The 24,590-nt window shown below is 37.8% G+C and overlaps 1 protein-coding gene across 4 annotated transcripts in view; it reads left to right on the forward strand.

Annotated features, from left to right (window-relative positions):
* CASK (calcium/calmodulin-dependent serine protein kinase (MAGUK family)) overlaps positions 1-24,590 on the forward strand; it is a 548,810-nt gene that overhangs the window by 429,408 nt on the left and 94,812 nt on the right. For 2 of the 4 annotated variants that reach the window (XM_006864257.1, XM_006864259.1), the window contains exons 10-11: positions 14,191-14,290; positions 20,955-20,972. In XM_006864257.1, the coding sequence (XP_006864319.1) occupies positions 14,191-14,290; positions 20,955-20,972 (118 nt within the window). The remainder of the gene's footprint in view (positions 1-14,190; positions 14,291-20,954; positions 20,973-24,590) is intronic. The other 2 variants (XM_006864260.1, XM_006864258.1) reach the window with 1 other exon arrangement.

Below are 24,590 nucleotides of genomic sequence, written 5' to 3' on the forward strand. Positions count from 1 at the left end.
GGATGGCTAAGCTTCGTCTCTCCTACTTTGGACATATTGTCCGGAGGAAACAATCGTTGGAGAAGGATGTCATGCTGGGTAGGGTGGAGGGTCAGAGAAGAAGAGGAAGACCCCCAACGAGATGGATCAGCCAGATGGCATCATTGATGGACTCAAGTGTGGCAGCGGTGGTGAGATTGGCCCAGGATTGGACATTGTTTCGTTCTGCTATGCGTGGGGTCGCTATGAGTCGGTTCCGACTCGATGGCACCTGACAACAACAACAACATTTAGGCCAAATATTATCTGGTAGAGCCATGTGTAACTATTTCAATTTAAATTAATGTAAATGCAATTAAAAGGTCAGTTTCTCAGTCACACTGGCATATTTCAAGTGCTCAGTAAGATATGTGGCAGGTGTCTACCATATTGGACAGTACAGATACAGGGCATTTCCATCAGTGCAGAACACTCTGTTAGACAGTGCTACTAAAAACCAGGGCAAATTTTCACATATCATTTGTTGCTATTGATTCGTTAAGGGTTTCAATATACCTCTTCTTTTTCTGCTTTAAAAATCATTGGCAAAAATGTATTATTAATTATATGCCAGATATAGTACCCAAAGAAGTTTCCCAAAACTTTAATTTCTTTGCTTTGATCAACACCCAAACTAATGTAGCATGTAAAAGAAAATCATTAATTGTCCAAAGTAAAATTTGATCAGCTGTTTTTGAATTGAGTTACCTGCAAAAGAAATTAATTATACGTCCTACTCAACTCTTTCCTTGTCTTTTTCATTCTAGTCTTTCTTCGGGACATTATTCCATCTGTTTGAGGTTTTGTATTGCCCAAGTCCAGACCTTCCGCCATAGACTTGCCCCCTAACAAGAAACATGCACTGTACTTCTCCCAGTGCCACAAAGTCAGGCATGGGCCAGAAATAACCACACTGGTGACTAAGATGCATTTGGATTAGGCCATGCTGTCGCAGCAAAGTGGGGTCATGTGGATTTACCACATCCCTTTGCATGGTTATTTAAAGCTTCAGAACCCACTATTGAAAGTTTTTCAGCTTTTGGTAAGGCAGTATTCCTTTGGTTAATTGAGCCACCCTGATTAAAGCTAATTACGCCTATACTCCTTAAGTAACTAATTCTCCTCTTTGTCCCTTCTGCAAGCTTCTAGAACAGGGATTGCAACTTGCCTGGCTTTCAGAGCCCAACACACATCTTAGTTTCACAAATGTATGGCTAAGTGCCCGTCCTTCTACCCCCAGACGCTACTTTTAAGTTCTTCAGATGGTAGGTATTATGAATAAAATATCATTATTATTTTAATTGTAATACCTTTGATTTGGTACTCTATTTATGAACAACTATAAGGAACTCTGGTAGCGTAGTGGTTACGAATCGGGCTGTGAACTACAAGGTCAACAGTTGGAAACTACCAGCTGTTCCGCGGGAGAAAGATGAGGCTTTCTGCTCCTGTAAAGATTTACAGCCTCAGGAACCCTGTACAGGGTCTCTATGAATCGGAAGCAACTCCATGGCACATAACAACAACATAATTCGTAAAGGAGTCTGGGTGTAGAGCTGCAGGACAATGCACTGGACCCAAAGTCGGTTTGACCCGCAAGGTCAGTCGTTCAAATTCACCAGCCACTCTTTGGCAACCCTATACAGGGTTGCTATGCATGGGAACCAACTCAACATAACAACAAGCTACTTCCTAAATGGGCATACAACATATTGTATTCCACGAACTGCTACAAAAGACCTCTTTAAAGTGTTAAAGAACAAAGATGTCACATTGAGGATTGAGGTACACCTGATCCAAACTATGCTATTTTCAATTGCGGTTCAAACTCATCAGCTGCTTTTGGAAACCTGTACAGGGTCGCTATGAGTCAGAACCGACTCAACGGCACTTACCACAACAACATCATATGCATGTGAAACTAGACCAATGATTAAAGAAGACCTTGGCAGAATTGTTGCATTTGGATTATGCTATTGGTGGAAAATGGAGTCCTGGAGTGGCACAGTGGGTTAATATGCTGGACTGCAAAGTCGGTTTTGAACGGCAGTGTTTTAGCGGTTCAAGCTCACCAGCCACTCCTCGGAAACCCTATACAGGGTTGCTGTGGGTCGAAACCGACTTGACAGCACTTAATAACAGTAACAGCATTGGCCAAAAATAATGAAAGTACCATGGACTGCCAGAAGAACTAACAAATCTGTCTTGGAAGAAGTACAGCCAAAATGTTCTTTAGAGACAAGGTACGTGAGACTTCATGGTACATACTCTGGACATGTGGTCAGAAGGGACCAGTCCCAGGAGAAGGACATCATGGTTGGGAACGTGCAGACATGGATAAAAAGGAAGACCTCCAACAAGGTGGATTGACCCAGTGGCTGCAGCAGTGGGCCGCACCATAGAAATTGTGAGGATGGCGCAGAACTGGGCAGTGTTGCATTCTTTTGTGCATAGGTGTGTAGTGTTGAAACAGACTCCACTGCACCTAACCACAACAACATACCAGTTGAGCTTTTTTCTAATCATTGACATTAAAATGTTTGAGATTATTTAAAGCTTTTTACAACTGTATTGTTGTTGTTAAGTGCTGTCGAGTCAATTCCGACCCATAGCAACCCTGTATATGGTTTCCAAGGAGCAGCTGGTGAGCTTGAACCACCAACCTTGCAGTTCAAACAGCTTTGCAGTCTGGCGCATTAACCCATAGCGCCACACCAGAACCCAGAAGACTAAAAATTCTACTGGATAATTTCTATTTATGTAGCTCTTCCAATGTAATTATGCTTGAACATTTCTTGCCATTTTTGTAATAATGATTTCCCTTCCATTATTTTCCTCTGGTGTCATATCTATTATAAAATAACAGTGAGTCTTAAAGTGTGCATTCCCCAGACCAGCCCCATCAGCATCACCTAAGAACTTACTAGAAATAGAAGTTCTCAGGCCCTAGAATAATCAGGCAAGGAAACAAAATAAATAGCATGCAGATTGAAAAGAAAGTAAAGCTATATTTATAGATGACATGAGCCTATATATTGAAAATCCTAAGGAATACACAAACTGAAAAAGATTAGAACTGATAAACAAGTTCGTAAAGGTCACAGGATGATATATTGTTGTTGTTAAGTGCTGTTGAGTCGGTTCCGACCCATAGCGACCCTATACAGGGTTTCCGAGGGTGTAAATCTTTACGGGAGTAGAAAGCCTGATCTTTCTCCCGCGGAACAGCTGGTAGTTTCGAACCACTGACCTTAAGGTTTGCAGCCCGATTCGTAACCACTACGCTACCAGAGCTCCGATGATCTAGAAAATTAAATTGTATTTGTATGTATAAACAGTAAACCATCTGAAAATGAAAGCAAGGAGCAATTTCATTCACAATAACATCAAAATAATTGATTGTAATAAATTTCCCAAAAGAACTGCAAGACTTATACAAGGGGGCTTCAGAAATTTCATGGCAAAATTCCATTATCTTTTCATTTCATTTTTCCATGAACTTTTTGAAGCCCCCTTCGTATTTATGGTCAATTAATTTTCAACCAAGGTACCAAGGCAATTCAGTAGTCAAAGGATAGTCTTTTCAATAAATCATGCTGAAACAATTGGATATCCACATTCGCAAAGTAACTTAAACTGTTACTTCTCACCATAAACAAGCATTCACTCAGAATGGATCTTAGACCTGAATTTGAGAAATGAAACTTTTAGACGAAGATGTAAAAGAAAAATTGTATGATCTTGGGTTAAGCAAAAAGTATTTAGATACCATATCAAAAGCACAATCAATAAAAGAAAATGTTGAAAAATAAGACGTCATTAAAATTAAGAACACTTGTCTTTAAAAGGCACCTTTAAGAAAATGAAGACAAGCCATAGAATGGGATAAAATATTTACAGATCACAAGTTGTGTGCCTGATAGAGGATTGTATCAAGAATATATAAAGAACTCTTACAACTCATTAATAAGAAGACAAACATCTCAATTTAAAAATGAATGAAAGATTTAAACAGACATTTCACCAAAGATGGTATTTGAATGGCTAATAAGTACATGAAAAGATGCTCAACATCATGATTCATTAGGTAAATGCAAATTAAACCCACAGTAAGTTATCATTTCATATCTAATAGAATAGCAATAATCAAGAAGATAGACAAAAACAAATATCAGCAAGGATATAGAGAAATGGGAACTGCCATACCTTATTAGTGGGAATATAAAATAGTACAGCTACTTTGGATAACAGTTTGGCAGTTTGTTTAAAAAGTTAAACATAAATTTGCCATGCATTCCAGCAAGTCCTAAAACATGTGTATACAAAAACTATGCATGCATGTTTATAGCAGCCCTGTTTATTAATAGCCAAACAGTGAAAACAGCCCAAATATCCATCAACTGATAATTCATAAACAAAATATGATATGTCGACATAATTGAATAACATGGGCCATAAGAAGAAAATGAAATACTGGTAACATGCTACAACATGAATGACCTTTGAAAACATTATTCTAAATGAAAGAAGCCAGATGCAAAAGACAATGTATTTTATGACTCTGTTTATAGGAAATGCCCAGAAAAGGTAAATCTTCAGGGACAGGAAGTAGATTAGTGGCTGCCTGACACTGGAGGATAAGTGCACAGGCCTATAAGATCTTTTGAGTGATGAAAATATTCTGAAACTAGAGTATGAGATGATTGCACAACTCAGTACACTTACTAAAAATCATGGTACTTTAAATGGTTAGCTTTTATGGTATATAAATTATATCATAATAAAGTTGCCTAAAATAAAATGATCAGACTCTACTACCGCAGACCTACTGATTCTGAAACTCAGGGGGTGAGCAGCTATTTTAATCTGTGTTTTAAGCAGCCCTCCCAGTAATTCTAATTAAAACTCTAGTTTAACAACCATGGTTTTAGCACAAAATCAGAAACCTTTGTTTTTATAAGCTTGCTTATCATAATAAAACATTTTCAATTCTTTGATATTTTAACTTTTCCCTTTGAATTTTACCCTCTATCAATTGCTTCATATTGCTGAAATGTTATCAATATTATTGAAATGTTCAAGCTCCCTAACCTGTCACTAACACTCATTAGGACTCCTGGCATGGCCCACTGTAGGATCAGCACTGTATTGCAAACCACAAGATCATCGACATTTAAAACCCACCAGCTACTCCTTGGAAACCCTACATAGGGTTGCTATGAGTTGGAACCAACTCAACGGCACTTAAGAACAACACCAATACTCATACCAGGAACCCTGGTAGTGTTGCAGTTTACAACAAACTGGGCTGCTAACCACAGTGTCAGCAGTTTGGATCCACCAGCTGCTTTGTGGGTGAAAGATTAGGCTGTCTGCTCCCATAAAGATTTACAACCTCGGAAACCTTAAACAGGGTGGCTGTGAGTTGGAATTAACTTGCTGGCACAAATCCACCAACAACAACAATAACATTCATTAACATTCTTATCTACCATTAGTGAACATTTTGATCAATGACACTGTAGGAAAATCCTAATCAAAAGGTGGGAAATGAAGATCAAAATTTCATGGACTCCAGACTTTTTAGAGCCACGGAGACTCAATGAATCCCTAAAACTATTTCCCTGAGATTATCTTTAAACCTTAGGAAAAAATATCCACTAAAGTCTTCCTAAAACCAATCGATAACCAAAAGCAAACCCGTTGCCATCAAGTTGATTCTAACTCACAGTGACCCTAATAGGGTTTCTGAGACTAAAAATGTTTATTGGAACAGACAGCCTCATTTTTCTGCCATGGAGCAGCTGGTGGGCTTGAACCACCAACTGTAGGGTAGCAGCCCAACACTTAACGCACAGCACCAAATCAAGCAATAGTCTAGTGTAACTAGTAAAAAATGTCTGCCTTGAACATTATGCTCTTTTAAGAATTATCTGTATTGGATCCAATACAACTTGAAAGATTTAATGGGAAGCATAGGTGGCAGTGAGTTTAAGTTAATAAGAGAAGTAACCAAGGAGGGTAAAAACGATTCCACAACTGGAAGAATGGAATCAGTGTCATGAAATTGTAGATGTAGAAACTGTTGATTTGGTATATGTTTTGTTGTGTATATTCTAAATAACAAAATTTAAACATTTTTTAAAACACTTATGTTGCCTTCCTTGCTATTCTTTGAATACTCCAAGAACGTTCCCGCAACTCTTATTTCCTCAGCTGGGAGTCTCATAAGCTCACTTCTTTAACTCACTGAGACCACTACTCAGAGGACAGGCCCTCAGAGTGGTCTTCTTCATCATTTGGTTTTTGCCATTATTTGAATGCCACTCTTTATTCCTGTACCCTGTTTTTTTCTTCATGGCTGACACTGTATTTTTATTTAGTTATTCATTATCTGTGTCATCCCCTCCTCACCCCCCCCTCCCCGAACCCCAATAGAGTATGCTTTATAAATTATTCCTATGCTTGGTACTTAATTGGTACTCAATAGGCATGTATTCAATGAATGAATAAGTATGTGTTGGTAAGTATCACACGTAGCGACCTTATGCACAACTCATAGCGACCTTATGCACAGCAGAACGAAACACTGCCCAATCCTGGGCCAACCTCACTACTGTTGCCATGCTTGAGTCCATCGATGCTGCCACTTGGCCAATCCATCTCATTGGGAGTCTTCCTCTTTTTCTCTGACCCTCCACCCTACCAAACATGATATCCTTCTCCAGCGACTGGTCCCTGACAATATGTCCAAAGTATAAGAGACAAAGTTTGGCCATCCTGGCCTCCAAGCAGCACTCTGGCTGCACTTCTTCCAACACGGATCTGTTTGTTCTTTTGGTAGCCCATAACACCTCCAACACCATAACTCAAATGCGTCACTTCTTCTACAGTCTTCCTTATTTACTGTCCATGCGAAACATGCATATGAGGTTATTGAAAATACCATGGCTTTGGTCAGGTGCACCTTGGTCCTGAAGCTGACATGTTTGCTCTTCAACACTTTAAAAAGGTCTTTAAAAAAAAAAAAAAAAGGTCTTGTGCAGCAGATTGGCTTAATGTAATATGTCATTTGATTTCTTGACTATTGTTTCCATGAGTGTTGATAGTTAATCCAAGAAGAATGAAGTCCTTGACAACTTCAATCTTTTCTCCGCTGATAAGAATGTTGTTTATTGGTCCAGTGGTGAGGATTTTTGTTTTTTTTATTTACATTGAGATGTAATCCATACCGAAGGCTGTGCTCTTTGATCTTCATCAGTAAATATTTTAAGTATTCTTCACTTTCAGCAAGCAAGGTTGTATCATCTGCATATCGCAGGTTGTTAATGAGTCTTCCTCCAATCCTGATGCCACATTTTTCTTTGTATAATCCAGCTTCTCGGATTATTTGCTCAGTATACAGGTTGAATAAGTATGGTGAAAGAATACAATCTTGTCACACAACTTTCTTAATTTTAAACCATTCAGTGTTCCCATGTTCTGTTCTAACAACTGCCTCTTGGTCCAGGTACAGATTCCTCATGAGCACAATTAAGTGTTCTGGAATACTCATACTTCGCAATGTTGTCCATAACTTGTCATGAGCCACACAATCGAAAGCCTTTGCGTAGTCAATAGAATACAGGTAAACATCTTTCTGATATTCTCTGCTTTGAGCCAAGATCCATCAGACATCAGCAATGATATCCCTTATTCCATGGCCTATTCTGAATCCAGCTTGAACCTCTGGAAGTTCTCTGTCAATGTATTCTTGCAGTCGTTTCTGTATTACCTTTAGTAAAACTTTACTAGCATGGGATATCTGCATTCCATTGGGTCACCTCTCTTTGGAATGGGCACAAATACGGATGTCTTCCAATCAGCCAGATAGTCGTCTTCCAAAGTTCTTGGCAAAGATGAGTGAGTGCCTCCTGTGCCACCTCACTTTCTTGAAAGATTTCAATTTTCATTCCATTGATTCCTGGTGCCTTGTTCTTTGCCAATTCCTTCAATGCACCTTGGACTTCCTCCTTCAGTATCATTGGCTCTTGATCATATACTACCTCTTGAAACAGTTGAACATTAACCATTTTCTTTTGGTACAGTGACTCTGTGTGTTCCCTCCATCTTCTCTTGATGCTTTCTGCATCATTCAATAATTTTCCCAGAGAATCTTTCGATAATGAAAGTCGAGGCTTGAATTTTTACTTCCGTTCCCCCAGCTTGAGAAATGCTGAGCATGTTCTTCCTTTTTGGTTTGAGAGTTAAGTAAATATTCCTAGTTGATGTTTTGGGCCACTTGGCAGTTTAGTTGGACAAACTTTATAACTTTTATAATTACAATATATTTTTGTAGAAAATTAAAATTTTACAGAAAAGCACAAGGAAGTAAATAAAATCCCCCTACAACCTTATTACCTTAAGAAAACTACTGTTACCATTATGGTTGGGGGTCTTTAAGCTTTTCTGCATCCCATATATAACAGGATATCTTAATGCAACCCAACATTTGCATACAATCCTCTGCAGTATTGAGGATTTTTATGGAAGCAACTGTGTGGCCTGCAGCTAATCAGAACATTAAATTTTATATCTGAAGGCACCTTTAATTCTAAAAATGGAAAACAATTGTTTGGGTATGAATAATTCCATAAATAATAACAATCAGTTTGATCTTCCTGTATTGATTATACCCGAAAACCAAAACCTACTGTCATCTAGTCGATTCTGCTTCACAGCAATCCTATAGGATCAAGTAGAACTGCTGCTTACTTTCTGAGACTAATTCTTTATGGGAGCAGACAGACTCATCTTTCTCCTGAGGAGCAGCTGGTGGGTTCAAACCACCAACCTTCTAGTTAGCAGCCATTCCAGAATCTAGACGTGATTGCTTCCTAAATTAGGCAATACAGCTTTGGAAGAGGATTCTGTTCATCTTCATAAAATGCTTTTCCACAGACACAAAATTTCCCTACTATAGCTAGTCCATGAAACTGCTGTTAAATACAGCCATATCTAGTATCATTACAAGGAGCTCTGGTAGCGTAGCAGTTAATATCCGGGCTGCTAATCTCACATCAGCAGTTCGAAACTACCAGCGGTTCCGCAGGAGAAAGATGAGGCGTTCTGCTCCCGTAAAGATTTATAGCCTCGGAAACCCTGTACAGGGTCGCTATGAGTAGTAATCGATTCCACGGCACACCACCACCAGTATCATTACATCTTATTTTTTATTTTCTTCAGAGAAGATAGATAGCACAGACTTGTTTACTAATGTATCCTGACGTATGCTTTAGGTGAGTTTTAAGATTATGTTAGAGTATCATATGTATGTGGTGCTGCTGTAGCATAAGCTCTGGACTGCTAACCACAAGGTTGATGGTTCCAACCCACCAGCTATTCCTCAGAAACTCTATACAGGATTGAAATGAATCGGAACCAACTTGATGGCACTTAACAGCAACATCAGTGATTATGACAAAACTGACTGTCTTTCACGTGACTAATATATGGAGAGACATCTCACCTAATGATCAGATAGGACCTAATTCTTAAATGTTGTCAAGTGCCATTGACTTGTTCCAACTCATAGCGACCCTGTATAGGGTTTCCAAGGAACAGCTGGGGGGTCTGAACCGCCAACCTTGTGGTTAGCAGTCCAGTGCTTATCCTACAGCACCACTCCAGGGCTCCAAATTCTTAAATATCTACCTTGAAATTATTTTCTCCTCTTTTGGTTCTCTCTGTTCAGCCTTCTAACCCTCTACAAGTTTTCCATCGCTTTAGGATTTTTAAGTTCAGTGTTCTAGATCATGATATGGTCATTATCTCTAGAATTTCTTTGTCACTTTTTTATGTCCTGGTGCTGGCCTTCCCCCCAAATGTATTGTAACAGGATGGATGCATTCCTGTGTGTTACCTTGCCACTTGGGTGCAAGGCCAAGTATTCTCCATCTTACACTTGTGTGTTTTATATTTTGACTTTTAAATTTTTACCTCCCTGTCCTTATGTATCTAGCAGACTTCATGCAGCTTGTTTCAGAGCTCAGTTAGGCAACACCAAAAAGGAAGTAAAATTATTTTTTGCTTTTCTGTTGGCTATTGTCTTCAAATCAGCAATATGAGGGGATTTCAAAAAGTTCCTGGAAAAATGAGGATTAAAAGATGATGGAATTTTTTTAACTACCCTTTTACAGTTAGCCATCCAGATCCACAGGTTCAGTGTCCTTGGATGGAAAATATGAATGGGGGCAGTTAATGGTCAAAGTAATCCCTCAAAGGCTAAAAGGGATCGTAAAGTATTGTTTACATAGCATTTACTCTGTATTAGGTATTAAAAGTAATCCAGTGGTGGTGGTTGTATGCCATAGAATTGGTTCCAACTTACAGCAACACTGAGGCTGTAAGTCTTTACAGGAAGAGAAAGCCTTATCCTGCTCACGTGGAGCGGCTGGTCGATTTACACTGCTGCTCTTGTGGTTAGCAGCTCAGCACTCCGCTGCCAGAGCTCTTTATGAGTAATCTAAAGATGATTTAAAATATAGGTGAGAATGTGCTTAGGTTATATGCAAATACTGTGCCCTTCTATATAAGGGACTTGAACATCAGTGGATTTGGATAGATAACAAAGGAGGATTGTACAAAGCTGCTCAACTTTTGTGCTTCTTATGTAATAACTTTGTTGTCTCCTAAAGTGTATTCAGTAGTTTAACAGAAGTCTGAGCTAATGTTTTCTTGTTTTTCACTTCCTTAAATGTGAGAGTTATCTGGTTGAAAATACTCCATTTGGATACTTGGCATATTGACATTTAAAGGAAAACTATAATTTGATCAAGTTCAGAATTACTTGTAGCTCTCTGAAAATAAAATCTGCCTTCTCCTTTCTAGGCTGATTTTCTTGGTAGAAAATTACCACTTTAATACTAGTAATCTTAACAGATTATGAATTGTCTAACTCACTTAAAATTGTTATGTTTTACTTTACATCATACTAACATATGAGGTAGCTTCAAAAAGTTCATGAAAAATGGAATAAAAAGATAATGGCATTTTTCCATGAACTTTTTAAAGCCCCCTTGTATACCTTCTAAATTAGATAGAAAACTTCTTTGTCAAGGATTCCATAAACTAGGAAGTTTGAAGAACTGCTTGTATAAGATCAGATTTGAAATTGTTGCTGTATCCAACAGGGGTTTGCAAACCATGTTTAGCCTTGGGTCCCAATCAAGCCAACGCCTGTCTTTACATTTTTTGAAGTTTCATTGGAACATAGCTATTCTATTTATGTATTGTCTATGACTATTTTCATGCTAAAGTGACAGCTGAGTAATTGCCTGCGCAACCTGAAATATTTACTCTCTGGCCCTTTACAGTAAAAGATTGTTGACTGCAGAGAATAGTCAAAGAACCTAATTCTGTGTACACTTGCTTCTGTCTCTAATTTGGCAGACCTCTCGACACCTCAGTTTTCTCATCTGCAGAATTAATAAGTCACCTCTAAGGTTGACTCTCAAACTTGAATACAATTGTAGTAATTCATCAACTGTTTCAGAACCAGTTCGCTCTTTTACATAATAACTTAGGACAAAATTATTCAAACCCCATGCGGTCACTGATGTTGTAAAGCGCAGTCAAGTCGGTTCTTACTCAGAGGAACCCTGTATAGGGTTTTCAAGGCTTTAAATTTTAAGAAGCAGAAAGCCTCATCTTTCTCCAGAGGAGCTCAAGTTGCTGACCTTATGGTTCGCAGTCCAGTGCTTATTCTACTAAATAAACAAATCTGCTATTTATAAGACAAATAAGTTAGGCACTTGCTACTAATGTTTTAAAAGAATTTACTACACAAAGTCGCTATGAGTCAGAACCTACTCCACAGCACACAGCCACCACCAGCAACAGCCGTCCTCTAATAAATAGTGCCTTCATAGTAGTATTAGTCTTTGTAACTATTGTTGTTGCTGTTAAGTGCCGTAGAGTCGGTTCTGACTCATAGCGACCCTGTATAGGGTTTCCAAGGAGCTGCTAGTGAACTTGAATCGCCAACCTTGCAGTTCAAACCAACCTTGCTTGCAGTTCAGTACATTAACACACAGTGCCACACCAGATTTTAACTGTAGTTGTTTTTAAGTGCTTTCACGTGGATTTCGACTCATAGCGACCCTCCATAGGGTTTCTGAGGAGCCACCAACCTTGCAATTAGCAGTCCAGTGCTTATCCTACAGCATCACACCAGGACTCTTTAACTATATTGTTGTTAAATACCAGCGAGTCGGTTCCAACTCCTAGAGACCCTGTATAGGGTTTGCGAGGAGCAGCTGGTGAGCTTGAACTGCCGACCTTGTGGTTCAAACCAACACAGTCTAGTGAATTTACCCACAGCACCACTCCAGGATCCCCCTTAACTATAGCTGTAGTTAGTATAGCCGCCTGGAAGAGAAAACTAACAAGAGTATTAAGAAACTCAGTTGAATTTCATTTGGAAATGAAAGTGAACCATCTCTAAAATTCTAGTTTCATTGTGTGGGAAACAACTGATTTCGTTGATTTGATATATAAAAATTTTATTCCTATCCAGTTTTGGGGGAATACATAGATAATATGTATTACAAAGTAAAATAAACTTCACTTTATAAATTAAAAATATGTATTATACTATAAAGAGAAATAAACTTCTATAGAAAAAACTCAACATCCTCTGCTGACCTCATAATTCCTCAGAAGAGCTTTTACATGCAGTGTCTCTGTACTTTTGAAAATATAACAAGTAGTCTAGAATGATATTCAGATAATTTTCTGCTCTTTCCTTTCTACAGTCTGTAGTTTTTCAATTTATATTTATAAAAAGAAACCCTAACTTGACCCCCAAAAAATGAGCATTTTGGAAATGCATTTCTATTAATGTTTTTATATACATATTAGCAAATGCCTCAAAATGTAAAACATTTGTATTTCTTTTCAGAAAAAGCCTAGAGCTGAATTATATAAACCTTACACTTAGACTACTTAAGTGTTTTGATACTTAAACTCCCTAAATGACCAGCAAAAGGCTGTCCTCATGTTCTAGCTGTATATTAGTAGGGCGATTCAAGCTCACCAGCTGCTCCTTGGAAACCCTATACAGGGTCGCTATGGGTCGGAATCGACTCGACGGCACTCCACAACAACAAAGTAATGATTTAAAGAACTTGGTGGCACAGTGGGATAAGCATTGTGCTGGTAACCACAATGTCGGCAGTTCAAACCCACCAGCTGCTCTGCAGGAGTTGATGCTGTCTACTCCCATAAAACTTTGTACTTTAAAAGTGCTCTGTGTTTTAGGCCCATCATGTTCATATCCATTATGATTTCTAACAGTCTTGGAAAGAAAGGTGGCTTTATTATCCACAGTTTGCAGATAAGAAGCCCTAAAGAAGTTCAGTGACTTAACTTAACCAGGATCACGTAGCTGCAAGTGACAGACGTAGGGAATAAACCTGGATGTTCTGCCCTGTAACTAATACCTATAAAATTAAACATTTAAAACTAGAACTTTTATTGTTCTTCTTGTTAGTAAAACAGTAATTCTACAGGGATGTCATTGATGTGTGACCTAATTCAGAATTACTGTGCAAAAGCCACACATTTTTGTGTGCTGTCAAGTCAGTTCCTACTCATAGCTTCCCTGTATACCAGAGTTCTAAGGCTATAAATTCAGAATTACTGTGCAAAAGTAATGCATATAGTCATGGTTAAAAAGAAAAGGAGTTTTTAAAAAATAGAATGACTCATAATCCTACCACTCAGAAATAATTAGTACTACTGACATTTTGTTGTATGTTCAATCTATTTATATTGCCTTTTTTTTTTTTCAAAACTGAGATCATAATGTATATTGCTTTAAACCCATTTAGCATGTAATTCAACACAAGTCTCTTTCTGCATCATTTTATAAAGTCTGCAATATATTCACGCGTGTGGTGCATGTTTTGAGATCAAGACAAAAATGGTTTCCATATACCTTTGTAATTTCCAACTGTGTTATTTTGGTATATGTATATGTAATTCCTTTAAAAGTATCCAAAATTACTTTTAGTTATCATCTGCGAAGTATTTGCCTTTTTGTATAATCCTTTAAAAATAGGCATTTGTGAACTCTCCTTTTCGTATTTTGTCTTTGTTTTAATAAGGTTTTCTTTCCATCTCTTTGTTTAGGGTGCAGTGCTAGCAGCTGTGTCAAGTCACAAATTCAACTCATTCTACGGGGATCCCCCTGAGGAGTTGCCTGATTTTTCTGAAGACCCTACCTCCTCAGGTAGTTTGACCATTCATTCATCAGTGTGAATCATTTATAGTCCATTGTGAATAAACTTGTCCTATGAGTCTAGTCACATCCTCCAAGGCATTCTAAGGAAGTTTTTCAGCAGCCAGACCTTATCCATGCATGTCTGGTTCCTTTCATTTTAATATTGAAGTTGCTTTTCTCTCATGCTCCAAAAGCAACATTTTATTTTTCTTCTAACCTCACAAATACTGCTTCCCTCTTGCTTACTTTAAGTCCAACTTTACACTTCATTCAATCCAACATTATAGTCCGTGTTTTGGCATCTTTCTGATTGCCTTCTACATCAACAAAAACTTGTAAGATTTTCCTCATGGCCAACAGTATTAGATCAGTCTTTGGGACAACACTGCTTTGAATTAAATCTTAAAATGCAAAGCTGTCTTGTGAGTTAACTCTTATCAAGTTTCTCCCTCTTTATAAATCTGTAACACATACATACAAGCATTCGAGATGGGGCGGTACATAGAAGAAGAGTTCCCTATTTTGATAAAATGTAGGTAAGTACGATTGAATAAACCTGCTAAGATTCATAAAATCATTTTATTAAAATGTTCAGATTACCAGTAGGTATTCTCAAGGATCATTTACTAAAAATTCATAGGATTTGTTTATATGCAGATGCATGCATGTGTATGTGTGTGTGTGTTCAAGTTTTTAAGTTTTAGTTCTATATTTACTTACTTAACTCCTGAGTCAGTGTCTCCAGGCCTCAGCTTGTTTTCCTTCTCTCAATAGAGCCACTTAGTATTTGTCATGGTTTTGACTTTGCACTAGTGATGGTTTTTTTGTACTCTTAGACGGTTCAATCATTGTATATGTGTTACCATTGGAATCAAAGCCCAGGGTCTTCCCTAAAACATCAGTGGTTTGTGCTTCACAGTTAACTATATAGGAAGAATGAATGTGCTAATGATTCTTTTCTGGTGGGACCATGGGCAACAGTCAGTATTTACACTTCTTCCCTCCTCTGTCTATACATTTATGGGTGGACACACACGTGTACCACATAGTTTCATATTAATTATTATGGACTCCTGGTGTGATTCTGTAGCATCAGCACTGGACTGCAAACCACAAGGTCAGCAGTTCAAACTCACCAACTGCTCCTTAGAAACCCTGTACAGGGTCGCTATGGAATTGGAATTGACTCGATGGCACGACATCATCTTCTGCAGAACAGTAGGATTCAGTTTTCCATTCCAGCAGCTGTGTAGTTCCTCATGTTGACTTTTACAAATTGGGATGTGAATCTTCCTCTTTCAAGTGAACTTGACTTCCAAAAATACTCAGACATGGGTATCTCAGAGGAGAGAGTCTGAGGACAAGGCCTTGCTGGTTTCTTCTTGTGCTGACTTGGAAATTATCGAGAGCTCTTACCACCTGAAAGGCAAGGCTGTAGTTAAGTCTCTAGGTCTGTTCCCCAATGCTCCCAACTGTTTCATGTCTGTCTTTTTTGTTATCTTCCAATCCATTTTCTTCTCTCCACTTATGACTCAAAATTTTGTTAGCTCGAACCTCTCTGTTCACACTCAGATTACAGTTGCCCCTATTTAAGGAAAGCGGATCCAGTCATGCTTTTATCTTGCACTGTGCCTATATGATATAGTCACATATTTGAAATACATTTAAGAGATAGCTCTTGGAAATTATAAGTCAAGATTTCTAATTCTGTTTTCACCTCCAGAAATGGTCCATGCAGTAGCTCCACAGACTTAATCTTAGTGCCGCTCTATAATATTTACCTTTGCCTTAGCAAGAGATTAATGAGTTTTTAAATGTTGCTTTCTGTGTGAAGTTGGATTTTTCTTTCAGGAAAAGGAATTGTCTATATTGTTGTTGTTGTTAGATGCTATTGAGTTGGTTCCGACTCATAGTGGCCCTATGCACACCAGAACAATATACTGCCCAGTGCTGTGCCATTCTCAAAACTGTTGCTATGTTTGAACCCACTGTTGCAGCCACTGTGTGAATTCATCCTAAGGGTCTTCCTCTTTTTTGCTCACCATCTACTTTAACAAGCATGATGTCCTTCTCCAGGGATTGATCCCTTCTGATAACATGTCCCACAATAGTAAGATAAAGTTTGCCATGCTCCCCTCTAAGAAGCATTCTGGCTGTACTTCCTCCAAGATAAATTGGTTCATTCTTTTAGCAATCCATACTTAAATGCATCAGTTCTTCTGTCTTCCTTATGTATTGTCTAACTTTCATGTGCATATGAGGTGATTGAAAATACTGTGGTTTGGGTCAGGCACACCTTAGTCCTCCAAGTGATATCTTTGTTTCTTAACACTTTAAGAAGGTCCTCTGTAGCCAATTTGCCCAATACAATGCATTGTTTGATTTCTTGACTGCTGCTTCCATGGGTGTTGACTGTGGAGCCAAATAAAATGAAATTCGTGACAACTGCAATAGTTCCTCCACTTATCTTGATGTTTCTTATTGGTCTAGTTGTGAAGATTTTTGGTTTCTTTATCCTGCGGTGTAATCTAGACTGAAGGATATAGTTTTAAAAAATCTTCACCAACAAATGCTTCAAATCCTCTTCACTCTCAGCAAGCAGGGTTTGTCATCTGCATATTTCAGGTTGTTAATGAGGTTTCCTCCAGTCCTGATGCCACATCTTATTCATATAGTCCAGTTTCTCAGTGTTTGATCAATTACAGAACCAGTGAGTATGGTGAAAGGGTACAATTTTGACGCACACCTTTCCTGATTTTAAACCACACTGCATCCCTTTGTTCTCTTTAAATGACTGCCTCTTGGGCTGTGTACAGATTACACGTGAATACAATTAAATGTTCTGGAATTCCCATTCTTCACATTGTACCCGTAATTTGTTATGAGTCACACAGTCAAATGCCTTTGCATAATCAATAAAACGCTTTCTGGTATTCTCTGCTTTCAACCAACAGCTATCTGACATAAGCAATGATGTTCCTCATTCCACGTCCTCTTCTGAATCCCACTAGAGTTTCTGGCCCCTGCTGATGTATTGTTGCAACTATTTTTAAAAATATCTTCAGTAAAATTTTACTTGTGTGTGATAGTAATGATGTTGTTCTGTAATTTCTGTATTCTATTGAATTGCCTTTCTTTGGAATAGTTACAAATACCAATCACTTCCAGTCAGCTAACCAGGTATCTGCCTTCTGACTTTCTTGGCATAGATGAGCAGGTGCTTCCATCATCTCATCTGTTTGTTGAAACATCTCCATTGGTATTTCACCAATTCCTGGAGCCTAACATTTTGTCAGTGCCTTCAGTGCAGCTTGGACTTTTTCCTGCGTTATCATCAGTTCTCGAATATATACAGTCTCTTGAAATGATTGAATGTTGACCAATTCTTTTTGGTACTGCAATTCTCTTTTTCCCCCCCTTTTTTTTTTTGAGGCTTCCGGCACCATTCAGTATTTTGACCATTGGATCCTTCAGTATTTCAACTCAAGGCTTGAATTTTTTCTTTAGTTCTTTAGAAGAGCTTGAGAAATGCCCCGCATTTTTTTCTCTCTTGGTTTTCTAACTCCAGGCCATTGCACATTTAATTATAACACTGTACTTTGTCTTCTCAAGCTGCCCTTTGAAATCTTCTGTTCAGCTCTTTTATGTCGTCATTTTCCTGTTCTCCTTAGTTACTTTAAGTTCAAGAGCAAGGTTCAGAGTTTCTGCTGACATCCGTTTTTGTCCTTTTTTTCTTTCTTTCCTATATCTTTAATGAACTTCTGGTTTCTTCATGTGTAATGTCCTTGATGTGCTCCCACAACTCTGGTCTTTAGTCAGTAGTGTTCAATACATTAAATATATTCTTCAGGTGGTCTCTAAATTCAGGTGGGATATACTCAGGGTCGTCCTTTAGCTCTTGTAGACCTGTTATAATTTTCTCAAATTTCAACTTGAGTTTACATGTGAGCAACTGATGGTCTGTTCTGCAGTCAGCTCCTGGCATTGCTCTGACTGATGATATTGACCTTTTCTTACCACAGATGTAGTCAGTGTAATTTCTTTGTGTTCCATCTGGCAAGGTCCACATGTCTAGTTGCTGTGTATGTTGTTGAACTTAGAAAATTCTATCATGTAATCTCTGACATTGTTTCTATGATCAAGGCCATATCTTCCAACTACTGATCCTTCTTTGTTTCTAAATTTTGCATTCTTATCACCAGTAATAATCAATGCATTTTCATTGCATGTTTGATCAAGTTCAGATTCCAGAAGTTGATAAAAATATTTAATTTCTTCATCTTTGGCATTAGTGGTTGGTGAGTGAATTTGAATAATAGTTATACTAACTGGTCTTCCTTATAGGCACATGAATATATTCCTGTCACTGACGCCATTATACTTCAGAATAGATCTTGAAATGTTTTCTGTTTGTTTTTGTTTAGTTATACAATGAATACAATGCTGTTCTTCAATTTTTCATTCCTAGCATGATAGTAGACATACATAGTCTATATTTATAGCAATGTTTATTATTTTTAATAAGTACATTAAAACCCATATTTATTCCTGGTTTTTAGTATAATGTTTAAATAGTTTGGTTGAAATCGTCTTGATTATAATACTTGATTTTTAAACAATAGAAGAAATGTTTTACACTGTTTTATGAGTATTCTGCAAGTCCTCAAGTTAGTTTCCAATTTAACATTTCCTCTCGCCTTCCCCTTCCTACAGTCACAGTGCAGGAAAAGTTTTGGATTTTTTTTTTTTAATATTATTTTGTTTTGTTTTTAATTTCTTCCTGAATCTTAATGATCTCATACGCAATCTACATCTTCATTTCACATGGTAATTGTCTGTCTGTAGGCACTGTCTGGGTGCTCCAAAAGATAATGTTGTTGTTGTTGTTAAGTGCCATCAAGTCAGTTTGTATGCACTGTCTGGGTGCTCCAAAATGATAATGTTGTTGTTGTTGTTGTTAAGTGCCATCAAGTCAGTTTCAACTCATAGCGACCCTGGTGGCTTGTAGTCCGGTGCTGATCTTACAACACCAACACCATGAGTCTCAATAATCTATTTTATCATAAAAATTATCACCTATGTTAAATGAAGTTGTTGTTGTTAAGTGCTGTCGAGTCCATTCTGACTCATGGCAGCTGGTGAGTTGGAACCACCAACCTTGCAGTTCAGACAGCTTTTCAGTCTGGCACACTAACCCACAGGGCCACACCAGGGCGCTCCTGTTAAATGAAGAGGAAATATTTATATATAATCAAAAGTGAATGAGAAAAAAAATAGAGAAAAGTCTAATATATTCTTAAATTTCACATAACTATCTGGAATTATTCATAAGTTTCTAAAATTCCATTTTAATGCTTAGCCATTGAGAAGGAAGCATTATATTATTCTTTCTAGCACTGTCGGTCACTTAGCTATTCTATAGCACACGTATTGTTTTATAAGCAGCACTAATTGTATGGTTGGTTGTCATTGTTGTTAAGTGTTGTTGAGTCAGTTTAGACTCATAGCGACCTTGTATAGGGTTTCCAAGGAGCAGCTGGTGGGTTTAAACTGCCAACCTTGCAGTTAGCAGTCCAGTGCTTATCCTAAAGCTTCACACCAGGACTCCATAGTTGGTTTTAGAAGGCCAATTATATTTTATCTAGACTCATATAAGAACTTCACACTTTTATAAATGAAAACATCTGTATTTTTCATTTTTGATATTTCTTTCATTATTTTAATATTTTTTAACCTTTTCCTTAATTTCCAAGCCTAACACAAAACAGCATTTTTCTGTTATTCCCTAAAATGATATTTTAAGCCCATGTTCGAAAGAGAACAATGATCATAAAGTAACTACATTGTGGGGAGGGTGTTGGGGAACAGAGAGGTTAGAAAGAGAGAGAGAGCAGGGTCAGATCACCAGTGTTACTTTCTTGAGATCGACTGTGTTTTTCATCTTTAGATAATGCCTTGTCTGTCCTTTTCTACTCCTTTTTATGAAATGATATTGATAATAAATGATAGGTAGGTAGTTTTGTTTTTAATAGCTTTGGTTGACAACATTAAAATCTGACAATCCTAGCTTGGTTCTAAAGAAGATCTTAAAAGTGTACTGGTATACAAAACCTCAAAGTCTAAGTCAGCGGTGCAGCTGCGTACTAAGCAAACACAGCATATAGTTTTCCTTTCAAGAAAATCTTGTCATGGGAGTAGTAATCATGTTCGCATTTCGGAACGTATGAATATTAAAAATCACAATTTCAAAATTAACCAGTTTCTCATTTTATCATCTGTAGAAAAGTTGAACATATTTAAGTATGTTGCTTATCATGACAGATTTTTCTGAGACTTTTTCTATTTTGATGATTGAACTATAATTCATTATATATACACCATAATTGGTAGCCATTGAGTTTAAATTTATGATAGTGTATTGTTGCTTTGCTTACTAATTCAAAGTAAAAATATTTTTTCTCACATTTGAAATCAAAAGCAGTCATGATCAGAACCGTGTTTTGTCATCTGGAATCCTAAATAGTTCGTGTTTATGAACACAAGGACCCTCCTTGTGTTCAGCTGGAGGACCATGATTCTTTGACTCGTCTAGTGGGTCCAACTATAGCTTGATAACCTGCTTGTTCTAAAATCATACTGTTTGTTATTTGTCCAAATGCTGCCTTCCTCCTAGGACTTCTAGCAGCAGAAAGTAGGTATCCCTTTGTTTTCCTCTAAGGTTTCTCTTATGCAAACGTGCTTGACTTTGCATGGCTCATAATCATCTTGACTTTTTCCTTGGCTGCTTGTGTGTTTAGATGTTTAATTATGAATTTTTAACACTGCCTGATCATAAAGTTAAAACTTGGATATATTAATTTCCTGAGGCATTGTTCCCCAAATAATATTAGCACCTTAATTCTTTCATAGCTCATAAAGGAAAAAGAGGCAGTGTTAAAATTTCAGCTGCATCTAATATTATTTCACATCTGATTTTCGAACACAAATATATTCATTCTGGGGAAAGGGTAACATTTTATTTTTTAGTTTGCTTTCAAGAAAACCTCCAGGGTAAGTAAATTTTCCTTTAAATCTGTGAGTGGTTTTTCATATTCTAATACTGACTTCATTTTTAATTCATTAATTTGAAACTGAAATAAACTCAAATTATGTCTCTTTTAATAAACTGAAACTAAGAAAGAAATGCACACAAATGGGTACAAATAAACTGAGGAAATCTGAGGAAAACGGGTGTGTTAAATGCCAGAATTCTATGGCTAATGTGTCAGAATGCAGAGGTGCTTAAACTGCAAGGTCAGTGGTTCAGTCTCACCAGCTGCTCCTTGGAAAACCCTATACAGGGTCGCTATGGGTTAGAATCGACTCAACAGCACTTAACAACAACATAGTATATTAGCTATATACTGCTGCATAATGAACTACTCCAAAATTTAGCATGCATCATCTCACATTTTCTGCCAGCCAGGAATCTGTGTATGACTAAGCTGTGTTTCTCTGCCTCAAGATCTCTCTTGAGGTTGTGGTCAAACTATTTGTGCAGAGCTGCAATCTCATCTGACGGCTCAAATGTGAAGTTATCCTCTTCCAGCCTCACTCACGTAGTTAGTTATTGGCTGACTTCAGTTCCTGGTGGCTTGTTGGACTGAGGACCTCATTTCTTTTCTGTTCATCAGGCCTTTCTGTAGGACTGCTGACAACATGTCAGCTTATTTCCCCCAGCATAAGAGGGAAAAGAGAGAGAGAGAGAGAGAGCACCCAAGAGAAACCAGGGTGTTTTTATAACCTAATACTGATAGTGGCATCGTATCACTTTTGCACTAATTCTGTTTGTTAGATATGAGTCAATCAGTCCATCCCCATACTCAAGGGCAGTGTGATTATACAAGGGCATAAAGAAGACTCTGAAACACTGCCTACCATGTGCAAGTTAATGACTGCTGAAATGGAAGACTCTCTTCATTTGTAACTGCTATTGCTTCTCTAGTTTTCACAGTCCTTCCTTTATTTTTTTCAGTATCGATAGACTTATCGTGTCATTTTAGAATGAAAGCATGTTGGAGGTATCAAGTAGTACCTTTCCTTAGTTGTCAAGCTTCCTATGAGTTGATGCTTTACAGTCAATAGAATGCTATTAAAGTAGTATGACAGATTTATATCTAGAGATGTCGCTATTTGAAAAAGTAGACTCTTTTAACATGCAAACTCTTACCTAGAATTATAGCATCTGTATTCTGAGAGGATAACCAAAAACCAAACCCGTAGCCATAGAGTCGGTTCCAACTCATAATGACCCATATGACCAGGTAGGGTTTCCAAGGGTGTAAAGGAGCTCTGGTAGCGTAGTGGTTACGAATCGGGCTGCAAACCTTAAAGTCAGCAGTTCAAAACTACCAGCTGTTATGCGGGAGAAAGATGAGGCTTTCTGCTCCCATAAAGATTTACAACCTCGGAAACCCTGTACAGGGTTGCTATGAGTTGGAACCGATGCCACAGCACGTAACAACAACAACAACAAAGCTTTACAGAAAGAGAGTACATGCCACCATTTTGCACAGAGCAGATTTGAACTGTCCACCTTTCAGTTAGCAGTTGAGCACTTAACCACTGTGTCACCAGCTCTCCTTTTCAGATAGGAGACATATGCAGAATCTACTTCCTTTAGCTAATAAATTTTGAACTGTCTGCACTATAAGGAGCCCTGGTGGCACACATGGGCTGCGACAACAAGGTCAGCAGTTCGAGTCCATCAGCCATACCTCAGGAGAAGGAGGAGGCTTTCAGCTCCCGTAAAGATTTACAGCCTCTGAAGCCCAACACAGGGTCACTATGAGTCAGAATCAACTCGATGACAGTGTGTGGGCACTATAATCTGTACATAAAAGATCTAAAGCATTTATCACCAAGTGTAAGTTTTCATTGCTTGAATTGGATGCCTAAGTCCAAAATATAATTTCCATGAAATGATTAACTGCTGCTTATAACTTGATTGGTAACTGGAATTTGCTTTGCACATACAACGTGAATAAAAGATTTTGCTCGGGGGGTGGGGAAAAGAGAAAGAGAAAAGGGCAAAGAAAAAAGTGTCATGAATGGTTTGTGGTCAGCTACTCATAGCAACCCTGTGTAGGGTTTCCGAGGAGCAGCTGGTGAGTTTGAGCTGCCGACCTTGCCGTTCAGACCGACCTTAGAATCCAGTGCTTATCCCACAGCACCACACCAGGGCTCCTATTGTGACGAAGTATCATATTAATGGGGTTTCTTGTAATAGGAAAGGTTATTTACTTTCTGGAAAAGCCAGATGAAATTCATATGCTGTTGGTTGAGTGAAACTGGGTTTTATAGCTACGCATATAGTTTTTTAATGCAAAAATCTTTGTTATTGAAGTAAATGTAGGAAAAAATATGGGTGTATACATTTATCAGAATTCATTAAATGGTAAACTTAAGATTTATATATTTCTACCTATGCAAAATGTCCCTAAATATAAAAAAATTTAGAAGTGTACTGTTGTTGATGTTGGTCACCCTGGCATGTGTTGTGAAATGAATGAAAAATAAGATGAACAAATGGATTGGCAGATGGATGTTGTTGTTAAGTGCCATCGAGTGGGTTCCAACTCATAGCGACCCAGTAGGGTTTCTGAGGAGCAGCTGGTGGATTTGAACCACCGAACTTGTGGTTAGCAGTCCGTTGCTTATCTTAATTGTGCCACACCAGGGTAGATAGATAGGCATGTCATAAAACAGATGTAGCAAATTGTTAACAATCATAGGAACTAAATGATAAACAAGTCGTTCCACCTTTCTATATGTTTGAAAGCTTTCATAATAAAGCAATGTGGAAAATAGTTTTAAGGCAGACAACCTATTTTAACACTTCTACAAATAGTGGAAGGTTTAAACCTTCTACTATTTGTTTTCCTATCCTTCTTTCAGATTATTTTTACTCAGTCAACTTTTTTTATGAGGCATTTCCATTCTTGTAATAGAATGTTTGAGACTCAAGAGTTTTTATTAACCTTGAAAGCATAGTCCTCTGTAAAGAAAGTCTCAGGAAATATTTTTTAAAAGTTAATAAATTTATGCATTTGGGTTGTCATTTCATAATAGTAGAAAGCTTTTGAAAAACTTGTTTGGATCAGTGACATTCTTAGAAAAAGTAGAAGCATTCAAGGTTAAAATATAGGTTAATCAGGGAACAAACAAGATGGCGGATCGGGTGGATGTATAGCAGAGAGCTCCGCCAACAACAACACAGAATACCCGACCAAGCAGGCTCAGGGGCTGATCCCAGAACTCTAAACCACAT

This window comes from Chrysochloris asiatica, unplaced genomic scaffold (genome assembly GCF_000296735.1).
Source record: "Chrysochloris asiatica unplaced genomic scaffold, ChrAsi1.0 scaffold00062, whole genome shotgun sequence".
In the NCBI taxonomy this organism is placed as follows: domain Eukaryota; kingdom Metazoa; phylum Chordata; class Mammalia; order Afrosoricida; family Chrysochloridae; genus Chrysochloris; species Chrysochloris asiatica.